The following is a 12,921-nucleotide window of genomic DNA, read 5'->3' as shown; positions in this document are numbered from 1 at the left end:
GCAATGATATTGCAAAATAAAACGAGAATATGAGTAAAAAACTCTACCCATGACTGTAGGACAGTATTACCAATTGAGGTAATAAATATAAATGTATTTGTTCTTACATGTAGATTGAAACTGCATGTACTACCTTACAGGAACACAGAGCAGCAAGCATGCTATTGAACAATACCTTTTACCCTGTAAAGGTATAACGTACCAGACCTACACTATAAGACACAGACAGAATGTTTATCTTTTGCAGAAAAAAACTATAATTGCCCTCCTTAGCAAGTAGTTGAAGAGAACAATGGCAACCATTTGGCATATAAATATACTTTTCCCCAGGAAAAGTAGCAAGAGATGATAAAACATCTACAATATATGTCAAGGGCATGTGTAGCTGCAGATACACATGCTTTGCATAAGTCTGCCATCTAGTGTTGGGCTCAGAGTGTTACAAGTTGTTTTTCTTCGAAGAAGCTTTTTCAAGTCACGAGATCGAGTGACTCCTCCCCTCGGTAATAGTGCGCATGGGCATCGAGTCCTTTGTTAGATTGTTTTCTTTCTGCCATCGGGTTCAGACATTTTTCCTCTCGCTCCGGTAAATCTCGTTTTGGTACTATCTGAACTTCTCTCTTCTTTCTCTAAATGTCGGTATCGTTTTTCGATCGTGTTTTCTCACTTATATTCGATCCGATTGTATTGTTGGGATCGACTGAACGCTCTTTCGGGCCTACTTCGACTCATGGTTGTCAAATGATGTCAGGCTAATGGATCGGACTCCGTTTCACTTTTGCCCTCAGTGTCATGCCAAGTTCCCATACACCGACCAACACTCGGTGTGCAACCTCTCCCTCTCTCCCCATCACAAGGAGGAAAGCTATGAAGCGTATCGAACCCTCCGTTCCAAGAAAACTCTTCGGGATCGAAGAGTGTGTCAGTTAGAGATGGCATCCAAGTCGCTGGAACAAACGCCCAACATTTTTGGAGAGAAACAACTTCAGAATGCAGTTTCATCGCAGAATCCGATTCCAACCGAGACTTCGATGGGGACAGCCAATAATTTCCAGCAGTGCAGTACGTGACTACATCAGTCTCTTCCCATTACCAAAAAACCATATAATAAGACATCCGCTCTGGTCTTGGGTCCACCACTGCTAACCGGCCATGGTCACACCTGAGAAATACATTCCGATGACCAACCCTCGGGATCGGCACCAAAAAAGACCAAAGTGCATTTGGCGTCGACCGAACAGCGTACCACACCTGTTTCAGGATCAAGTCAAAGAGTGGAGACTTACCCCTCGCCTCAGAGCCGAAACACCCATCTTCCAACACGAAGCCAAAACAACCATCATCCATTTCGGAGCAGAAAAACTACCATCCATTTCGGAGCTGACATTCTTGGCCCGATTAAAACATTTGATCTCCAAACTTTCAGAGCTAAAACCTGTAGCAGGGAAATATGCTCCAACTACAGAAGATTCTTCAGAAATAAGGCCCATACTTGAAGTGATGGACGCTAAGCAGCGCAAAATCCAAATCCATAAAGATACTGGAAGGATTATTGCTTCTCCTCCTTCTACAACTCAAAAGGAAATTAACTTTCCAAGATACTTTGGAAGCTGGGCCTCCACCTGCAAAAATATTCAAGCACAAGGAGAAACCAAAGGCAGTACATCTGCCTTCACCACCACATTCTCCTTTGGTTCCTGCTTCTCCACCACCTAATACTCCACCACCTACACAATTTTCCCCACAGTCCCCTGTTTCTTCACATGGGGATGAGGTCTGTAACACTCCTTACAATGTAGACCCATGGGCTTTGTAAGACCCACACCCTATTCCATCCAATGATCCTGATTTATACCTGCTACGCTATCTCCACATGAAGACACCACTGCCTATAATCAGGTCATTGCTATGGCAGCTGCATATCACAATGTGCAGTTGCATTCAGATCCCATAGAGGATGTTTTTTATTTAACACAGTATCAATGCCTACCAATGCTCCCAGGTATGCTTAAACATGCAGATGACATTTTTAAGGAGCCAGTGAAGGCTAGGGTTATAACACCAAGGGTGGACAAAAAATACAAAGCTGCATCTTCAGATCCACTCTTTATCACACAACATTTGCCACCTGACTCTATTGGTGTTAGTGCAGCAAGGAAAAGGGCAAATAGTCAGTCCACTGGGGATGCTCCTCCCCCAGATAAAGAAAGCATCAGGGAAAAGAGTGGCAACTCAAGCTGCTAATCAGTGGACGATTGCCGACTCTCAGGCTCTTTTAGCCAGAAATGATAGAGCCCATTGGGATGCGATGGAGGAGTTCTTACAATATCTCTCACCAGAACAGCAAAAAAGGGCACAACAGATAGTTACAGAGGGCCAGGCTATCTCCAGCAACCAAATTAGATCAGCCCTAGATTCAGCAGACACCTCAGCAAGGGGTATTAACAGTAGTGTGGTAATCAGAAGGCATGCATGGTTGCAAACTTCAGGGTTCAAACCTGAGATACAACAGGCAGTACTCAATATGCCTTTTGACAAACAGAAGTTATTTGGCCTTGAGGTGGATACCACCACAGAAAAACTGAAAAAAGACTCTGAGACAGCTAAGGCTATGGGTGCCCTTTATACTACACCTGCTCGGGGCACTTTTCGTAAGCCCCAGTTCAGAGGTGGTTTTAAACCATCAACATCAGAGCCCTCTACATCCCAACAAAAGCAGGTACACCAATATTTCACAAGAGGGTCTTTCAGAGGATCCTACAAGGGAAACAAATTTAAAGGTAGAGGTAATCCAACACCACAAGAGGTGCCTCCACCTCAACTTAACAGTGACTTTCTTCACATCCCCACACAGTATACATCTCCTGTGGGAGGAAGGCTGGAATATTCCTACCAACAATGGCACCACATTACATCAGATCAATGGGTGCTATCAATGATCCAAAATGGTTATTGCCTAGAACTCATCTCTACTCCACCAAACATTCCCTCCCACTCGCACAGGCTTTCTCTAGAACACCTCAATTTGTTAAAACAGGTAGTACAATCACTTCTACTCAAAGGTGCAACAGAGATGCTACCTATACCTCAAAAAGGGACAGAAGTATATTCTCTATAATTCCTTATACTAAAAAAGGATGGTACTCTCTGACCAATCCTGGATCTCAGACCACTCAATCAGTACGTTCTCTCAGACCATTTGCACAGGTTCACTCTTCAGGATATCATTCCCCTACTACAAAACAGGACTATATAACAGCATTAGATCTAAAAGATGCTTACTCCCACATTCCCATACTTCCAGCGCATCGCAAATACCTAAGATTTGTGATAGCAGGCAAGCACTACCAGTTCAAAGTGCTACCATTTGGGGTTACAACAGCACAAAGGGTATTCACCAAATGCCTAGCAGTGGTTGCAGCATACCTCAGAAGGCAACATATACATGTCTTTCCCTATCTGGATGACTGGCTCATAAAAGCCAGCACCATTCAAACCTGTCAACAGCAAATACAATACACTATCAATACCTTACACAGTCTAGGGTTCACACTCAATTACCAAAAATCTCATCTGCGACCAGCGAAAATACAACCATATCTGGGAGCAATTCTGAACACTCAGTCAGCATTAGCTTACCCGAACCCACAAAGAATTCAAGATTTCCACAATCAAATATCTCAGCTACAATGCAATCAAACTTACACAGTAAGGTTTATTATGAAACTGTCTGGAATGATGGCATTGTGCACAGCAATAGTACCCAATGCACTTCTAAACATGAGACCCCGACAACAGTGTCTCTCTCAACAATGGTCTCAGGCACAGGGTCAACTTCACGATCTAGTGTTGTTGGACCGTAAACTTACAACTCTCTCCAATGGTGGAATCACACCAACTTATCAAAAGGGCGGCCATTTCAGGGCCCTGTGCCACAGACCATAATCACCACCGATGCATCAATGACAGGTTGGGGAGCCCATCTCAACAATCTTACTATACAGGGAGAATGTAACTCAACTCAACAAACTTACCACGTAAATCACTTGGAATTACTAGCAGTGTTCCTAGCACTCCTAGCCTTCCAGTCACAGACCACACACAAAACAGTGTTGTTAAGGACAGACAACATGACAACAAAGTTTTATCTGCAAAAACAGGGGGGGGGAGGAGGGGGACACTCATCTTAATTGTCTCTTCCAGCTCAGACAATTTGGAAATTGGCAATTTACAATTGCATTCAACTCCTAGCAGAGTATATCCCAGGGATACACAACCAACTAGCGGGCCTCATTAAGCAGGATGCAGCAACAAATATATAAATGGGAGACTCTCTCACAAATGATTCGACAGTACTTTTGCATGTGGGGAACATTAGACATAGACCTCTTCACAACATTGAAAACGCAAAATGCCCAAACTTCCCATCCAGATACCCACACCCTCCATCCAAGGGCAATGCACTATGGATCAATTGGTCAGGGAATTTGCTTACGCTTTCCCCCCCTCCCACTAATTCCATTTTTGTCTGACACACCTCCCTCACTATAATACTCATAGCTCCCACGTGGGCACGTCAACACTGGTACACAGCACTATTGGATCTATCTGTAGTACCACTTCACAAGCTGCCAAACAGACCAGACCTAATGACTCAAAACAAAGGTCAAATCAGGCATCCCAATCCCAGTATGCTCAACCTGGCGATTTGGCTCCTAAGGTCATAGAGTTTGGATGTCTACAGCTTTCATCAGAATGTATGAACATTCTGAAGGAAGCACACAAACCTGCAACCAGACAGTGCTATGCAGCTAAATGAAAACATTTTTTATATTATTGTCAACCCAAAAACATTGATCCACTTAAAGCACCAGTACAAGATATTGTCTCTTATTTGCTTCACTTACAAAAAGCAAATCTTGCATGCTCATCTATTAAAATTCATTTAGCAGCAATATTAGCTTACCTCCAAAGCAGACAGCATGCTTCTCTGTTTAGAATTCCTGTCATAAAAGCTTTTATGGAAGGCCTTAAAAGAGTTATTCCACCTAGCGCTCCACCAGCTCCTGCCTGGAATCGTAACATTGTGCTCACAAGGCTTATGGGTCCACCATTCGAACCCATGCATTCTTGCACTCTTCAATTTCTCTCATGGAAGATTGCTTTCCTAGTAGCAATTACTTCCTTAAGGAGAGTTAGTGAAATTCAAGCATTCACTTTAGAGGAACCTTTCTTCCAAATTCCCAAAAATAAAATAGTACTTAGGACAAACCCAAAATTCTTACCCAAAATAGTTTCACCATTTCCCATTAATCAGTCAGTGGAACTGCCAGTCTTCTTTCCACAGCCAGATTCAGTTTCTGAAGGAGCTCTTCACACTCTTGATGTCAAAAGAGTTCTCATGTATAATATATATAGAACAAAAGATTTCAGAAAATCTAAACAGCTTTTTGTGGCTTTTCAGCAACCTCATAAAGGTAATCCTTTTTCAAAACAGGGATTAGCTAGATGGATAGTAAAGTGTATTCAAACTTGCTATCTTAAAGTTAAAAGACAGCTATTAGTAACTCCTAAAGCACACTCTACTAGAAAGAAAGGTGCAATGGCATTCTTAGGAAATATACCAATATCAGACATGTGCAAAGCAGCCACATGGTCCACACCACACACATTTACTAAGCACTAATGTGTGGATGTGTTATCTCGCCAACAAGCAAATGTTGGTCAAGCAGTGCTTAAAACACTGTTTCATGCTACTCCAACTCCTACAGGCTAGCCACCACTTACTTCAGGAGGGGACTGCTTTTCAGTCTTCGCAAAGCATGTGTATCTGCAGCTACACATGCCATCAAACGGAAAGTGTCACTTACCCAGTAGACATCTGTTCGTGGCATGTAGTGCTGCAGATTCACATGCGCCCTCACTCCTCCCCGAAGCGTATAGCTGTTGTAGTACTTTCTTTATTTAAATATATATATACATTGCATGGGCATCTTCTTTTCTTCCTCTTCACTACTTACTTCACCATCCTGCGGGAAAACAATCTAACAAAAGACTCGATGCCCATGCGTACTATCACCAAGAGGAGGAGTCACTCGATCCAGTGGCTCGAAAAAGCTTCTTCAAAGAAAAACAACTTGTTACACTCCGAGCCCAATGCTAGATGGCAGACTTATGCAAAGCATGTGAATCTGCAGCACTACATGCCTTGAACAGATCCACGGGCAAATCCAGGAGATAGCACAAACTGGTACAGAGTGATTTGCTATTTCAAAAAGGTTTTTTTATTTCATAATAATAAAGTGCAAGGTGCCACATATGTATATGTATATATATATATATATATATATATATATATATATATATATATATATTATTACCTAGTGGCGGTCACCACTAGGTAGTTATAGGCAGGACATAGTTTCTATAGAAAGAGCGTTATTTGTTTTGCCTAAAACTTAGGCACCGCTTGACGAATCTTCATGAAATTTTCAAAACTTATACCTTGCTAAGTACAGCTTCTATCTTGGAAGTTTCGTGTGATCTGTCAAGCGGGGCCGAGAAAAGGGGGGGTCCCAAAACACGTTTTCCCTATTCATTTTTCCATATGACCTTTAGAAACATCTACAGCCCAAACCACTGAACGGAATTACACAAAATTTGCCATGAAGTTATATTCTGTTCCGCAGATCATGCTTTTTGTGATTTGGTGTGACTATGTTCAGTAGTTGTGGAGAAATGTAATCCCAAAAATTATAGACATATAGGGATGCGGATTCTCCACAGATCGAGCTGTCCCCATGCTGATATCTGATTGGCTGCCAACACTTCAGCAAGGAAGTGTTGGCAGCTATCTTGAGATTCGGCTTCAGCCTACTCCCAGAAAAAAAGACAAAAAAAAGCAACCAAGCCACAGCAAACAGCTGTTTGACAGTGGGGCCTTTAAAGCAGGTCCTATTGTCAAACAGCAGAGCTTTCATCCAGCACGGAACGGCTGTCAAAGCAGTGGCCTCCCCTGCATTACCAGGTAGCCCGTAAGGTAGTTTTTATTATTAAAAAAAATATTAAATAAATAAAATATGTAGGGATCACGGGGGAGCATTTGAGGGCTCCCTCGCGGTCCCAGAAAGCCATAAAGAGTTAAAAAAAATATTATAAAACAAAACCCCTGTAGTTCAGTGTGAAGGTTGCAGACCTTCACACTAAGCTTAGAGCTTCGAGTCATTACCATATTTTTTTTTTTTAAATAAATAAAAAAATGCATATTTTTTTTTCAAATGTATATATTTTTTTCAAATGTATACATTTTTTATTCTAATTTGGATAGAAATATCTCATTCTAAGTATATCAGACATCAAAGTCTAAAATACTCCTCGCTCCCTTTCACTTTCTTTTTCTCTCTCTGTCTCCCTTTCAATCAATTATCCCACTCACACACCTACTCAGAAACTTACGCACCCACTCACGGACCCACTCAGACACTCCACGCACCCACTCAGACCCTCATGCACTCACTCAGAGCCCCAGTCAGACCCTCACACACCCACTCACACACCCACTAATCTGTCACACACCCACTCGAAGACCCACTGACACCTCATGAACTCACTCACATACCCGTGCACACACTGACGCACCCACTAAAACACTGATGTACGCACTATTACACCCAGACAGACAAACTGACAGCCACTCTCATCCCCAGATACGCCCTATCACATCTATTCTCACACTCAGAGATGCTGCGGACAACTCCCGCCACGCACAGCCAAAGGGCAATTTGCAGCATGGGGTTGGGTGGTTAAGGAGGTTGGCCTCAGGGTCTGGTTACAGGCCAGGTCTTGCAGGTTACCTCTGCTGCACATGGGTGAAGGCCGTGCACGGTGTAAGGTTGGGTGGTTATAGGGGGTGTGGCCAACTGCCACTGCGCACGGCCAAAGGTCGTGCTCGGCGGTGGTTGGATTAAAGTATAGTAATGAAATTTACTACAAGTTGAAAAAACAAAGGTTACAGCGACGTTATAGTTAGGAAATAGATTTTTTTTTAAACAGAAATTCACTGAAAAAACGAAAGGTTACAGGGACGTTATAGTTAGACTCACAATTAAAACCTTAGAAATTAACCAGTTATAGTTAGAGTTATCTCAAATAACTGTAACTCGTGCCCTAAGGTAACTATAACTCGCGCCCCCGCCATGCACAGTTTTTTCACCAAAATTTTACTGCAGATATTATCAATGAGGAAATCAAAGATGTCATAAGTGCCATAATTTGTGGGTAATTACTAGTGAATGGCGAGGGCGCGAGTTATAGTTACCGTAGGAGCCTTGAACGCAGATCCTCAACATCAATGTCGACTTCAGACTGGGAAAAGGATGCAAGGTCGATGGGCACCGCCAGTGGAGTCGGCGGATTCGGCTGATCGGGAACTGCCACCGAAGGTGTGAACCCCAAAGGGCTGTGCACCGGTGCTGTAACGGCTTCCTCAACTGAAGCCCGGAGACCTAACTGAAGCCGAGGGCATTCCCGCTGGTGTGGGCCCAGTCAAGACCTTTTGCACCTCCTTGGGGCCCACAGGCACTCCAGGGAAAGGTGATTTCTCCAAAACAGCATGAAGTGAATTGTAGAACTCACGCATCTGGGTCACAGTCGCCCCAGCCCCAAAAAATGCTGGAAGACGCAGGACAGACTCAGGCCTTGACTCCTCATCCAAGTAATGGTGAGAGGCCAAACACGGCAGTCTGTAACTTTTGCGACTTCAACCGCTTACATCAGGACTTACCTATTGATGTAGATGGAGAAGGATGTCTACAAGAATGACGCTTTGACTGGGCATGCAACTAGACATCAGTAGGAGAAAGAAACCGTGACGGACCTGAACACTGGGATGGCTCCGACATCTGCACAGCTAGAAGCTTCATACAGCTCTCCCACAGAGCCTTTGGGCGTAGATGGCGACAGGATTCGCACCCTTTGGCCTCATGGAGATCTCCCAGGCACCACATACAAACAGAGTGGGGGTCCGTAGTCAACATTTGTCATCCACAGGACTGACAGGGCTTAAAGCCTGAAGACATGGACAGAAAAAGCACACTGTTCCGTCAATGGAAACACCGAAGAAGGCTCAAAACGGCTTATCAACCGTTACCGGATATGTGTTTTAAGCGTGAAAAATAAGGAACTGACATCAGCGTGTCAGCAAGGGGGTTATACGGTCTCTGCTGACGTCCATTGGGTGGATAACCTTGTTACGGAGTTGTGCGACACCCTCTACCAAAGCTCAGATGTACTATGGGAAAAAAGTTTCCGGATCTAGGCTCCCGTCTGAAAAGGATTATAAAGTAAGGAATCTGTGGCTAGATGTCTCTATCAGATAGAGCAGTGCTTTTCTCGACCTTTTCAGGGGAGGCTTATGCGTATGACGGAGTGGTTGACATTAGCAGAGAAGTCTGGTTGAATGTGCATGGACAAGGGTTTTTTTGTTAAGCAGACATCTAAGCAGACAGAAAGCTTGAGATACACGTGAGAGCTGTTTCGTGGAATGCAATTAAAAGAAGTCACACTGCAGGAAAGTCAATAAATTGAAAGGGGAGACATAGTGAATAAGTCTATTGAAAACAAGTTGCTCAGGAGCTATAGATCACAGGCAGTGGCCTTTGGGTGCCCTTGACTTTGATAATGTTTTTACAAAGTGTCTGTCCAGAATCCCCAAAGCCATGCAATGCAGCAGTGCCAAAGAGAAAGGGAAAAAGCCTATGACGTGGCCACATTATTTTGTAGGCATGCGCACCACATAGGAGTGTGCCTACAAAATGGCATAGACGTTTTTTTTTTTTTACTAATGTGCGTTGAACCAGTTAATAAAAAGGTTTTTAAAAAGTAGCAAAAAATATGTTTTTATTTTGAAGCAGGTGGACAGAAGCAACACAGAGATTGTGTATGGGGGACGTAACAAAGGGGGCCTGCAGGGACGAAAGCAACACCGAGGTTGCCAGTGGTGAGAAGCATCAAAGAAGGTGGAGAAAACAAAATGGAGGGCAGAGGGAGAAGAAATTCACAAGGAGAGAGAGCAACATGGATCATAAGTTGAGGAAAGAAGCACACAGGGGAGAGAGAGCCATGTGGAGCTGGGGGGAGAAACACAGAGGGGCGAGCACATTCCGGGTGTGGAGTGGGTGGCAGGGGAGAAGCAGATAAGCGAAAGAGAACAACACAGATCATTGGAGGGTGAGAAAGATAAGTACAAGAGAGAGACAACTCGAAAACAAGGCACTCTCATGGAATGTTTAACTAAAAAGAAAAAAAGTAGTGCTAGAATAGTAAGCAATGAAAGGACAAGTAATAAGGCCATGCTCCAGGCAAAGAACAAACACAAGAGAAGGAAGGAAAGTCCGCATAAAGTCAACCCATGGTAAGCAACGGGTAGACTCTAAGGCCATGGTTAGCTGAAAATAGGTCTTTTTGCAAACAGACAGCTTATGCTGTCTGGTCGGGGAGACCTATAAATGGGACTTGGGGTACTGGGTACTGGGTAGGTAGTACTTAGATGAGGAGGAAGTTTAATGTTATTTTTTATATGGGCAGTTTCACTATCCTTTTGTACACTTTAGGCATTAGAGATACTCGGCAGTACTTAGATTGAGAGGATGTAAATTGTTCTTTTTAAATGGGTAGTCTCATCATCCTTTTGTAAGTTTTACGCATTTGATGTGAACTGGATCTGTAGATTAAAAGATCACTTTGGTTAAGGGATGCTAAATAAATACTTTGTATCTAATGTCATTATCTGCTATGTTCCCCTTCTGGACTAAACATTCTAGAATCTTCCCAGTCGAATGATGAGGGCTGAATGTGGCAAGAAATGTAACATGACTCTTGAAACTCTACCCATCCCCCCTCCGCCCCCTATGTCTCACAAGCCATTTACGCTCTTTGTCTATGTGAGAGAAAAGGGAGTGAATTATAAGGAAGCTGATAGCATGCTCAGTCGCAGGACCTGGACACTTCAACAACCATGCTTGTCCGTGGACTTCCAATATTTAAGGGAAAACAGAAGAACAGTGTTCCAAAAGTCTCGATAAAGGTGTCTGGAGAACAGAACTTGAGAGTTGCGATGTTAAGGACTTTATTTTTTGTGCCTTGTGTGCAGTGTTAATGTGATGTCTTTCTTCTCATGCAGAAATGCCGAATCCTGCTTTCAGTGGAGCCGACGGATCAGGGATGTTTCCCTCTGGACAGTCACATCCTCTGCAAGAAGTGCCACTTGGCATGGGACAGAGAAACCTCCTGCTGAAGCCAGACCCAGTGCTGAGTGGGATATCACAATCCTAGCCACCCAAGGCGGACATGGTACCATCTTAGCAGCACATCCGATTTTCAATGGACAAGTTTGATGCCAGCTGTTTGGTGATTTTAATTTTTGACTCTGCACGTGAACCCCCTGCAAATAGTTGTCTTGAAACCCAAAAGGGAGAGAAGTGGGAAAGAGTTTGGGCTGGTCCTGAACTACCAGGGAGTGACCAAATTGGCAGGAGAGCCAAAAGCACAAAGCTAAGTACAACGTTTTAAGCAAAGGAGGTATCTGAAAGATCTGACTTTTGGGTGGCAGATTATGAGATACCAAGTCCCTACCTTATCAGTCTTGAGATCTGCAGTTGTCTTGTCTGCTTACTATACCCGTATCCGAGTGTCCATGACATCATGGTGAAGCCAGGAAGGACAAGTATGGACACCAGTCACCAACTTCATCTAATGTGTTCAGAACGATGAACCATGGACTGTTAAGTGTTTTTTTGGGGGGGTGGGGAGGGGGGGGGGGCTAGTTGGCATTAGTACAAAAATGCATGTTTAAGACTGATTTTGGACTACAAAAAGCCATTTTTGTTTCTTTTGAAAGGCATAAGATAATAGTCCTGTGATGTTGTATGGTGTAATCATCCTGTTACAGCCAGGCAGTCACCCAAGGTGCAAAGACTGGGCTCTTAGAAATGCACCTATATAAGTCCAAGATCTCATCTTAGCAGACCCAGGTCTCTACTTGGGGGCACTAAAGCAAATGTCATCCCCCTCAACCAAACTTTGATGTACCCTGTACCAAAAAGAAGTAAGAAAGATCATTACTGACGGTGTCAGCTACCAAAATACCAAGACATTCACTGGGCTATCCTGTGCTGAAAGTACTCATCGGGTACTGGGAGTGTCCTCTCCGAAAGTGCTTTTGAAAACCATTTGTGTGTCTCTTCCTTCTTCATAATAAAGCGACCATGACTATGTAAATTATTATTCTGTGTGAAAATACAACCACCAATCCCAGGCACAATTATGCCCTCTGCCAAATTGTAGCCACTATGAGTCATTTGAACTCCGTGTGCCATATGCAGCCAGAAGGCTTGGTCAATGGGGTGTCCTGTACCACAAGCACCCAGAAACCTTGGGATGGCGAGCCAAAATGCAGCCAGCTAGATCGCTCCATGGTTAACATTCCTCTCATGTTCTGCTGTCGCGTTTGCATAAGTTTACAATGTAAAGAATGTTTACACGATCGATATCTGAAATGGTCATTTGTATATTCTAAGGCACAACATGTCCGGCAAACACTACATTCTGTATTCAGTGCCAGTTTGGGGTTGAGGCTAAACCAGGCAGTACCTCTGCATCTGCAAGATATACAAGCAGAAGCTCTCCAAATTCTCCTTAGAAGCAGAAAAAAAGAAAAAGCCTCCCATTGTCTATAGCGTTGTGGTCTATGTTTGCGGTGGAGGGAGGTGAAGTTGTCAACAGTAAAATGTAATTTTCCCCAGTGGCAAAAATCCTTGGCACAGTACTAAATCTTCAAATGACATAGAGATTTCAATGCTAAGGGTTTTCTCTGACTATATTAAATAATGATTTATTCTGCCTAAAATAAGAACACTAAGTAAC

General features: G+C 43.4%; 1 protein-coding gene across 1 annotated transcript in view; it reads left to right on the top strand.

The window, feature by feature from the left end:
• FBLIM1 (filamin binding LIM protein 1) overlaps positions 1-12,276 on the top strand; it is an 83,010-nt gene extending 70,734 nt beyond the window's left edge. Inside the window, exon 8 of the mRNA XM_069240118.1 lies at positions 11,180-12,276. Coding sequence (XP_069096219.1) covers positions 11,180-11,293 — 114 coding nt within the window. The 3' untranslated portion in view covers positions 11,294-12,276. The remainder of the gene's footprint in view (positions 1-11,179) is intronic.
• The last annotated feature ends 645 nt before the right edge of the window (positions 12,277-12,921 follow it).

Source organism: Pleurodeles waltl, chromosome 6 (assembly GCF_031143425.1).
Source record: "Pleurodeles waltl isolate 20211129_DDA chromosome 6, aPleWal1.hap1.20221129, whole genome shotgun sequence".
Lineage (NCBI taxonomy): Eukaryota > Metazoa > Chordata > Amphibia > Caudata > Salamandridae > Pleurodeles > Pleurodeles waltl.
The sequence above is the reverse complement of the archived record's forward strand: the minus strand, read 5'-3'. Positions and strand labels throughout refer to the sequence as shown.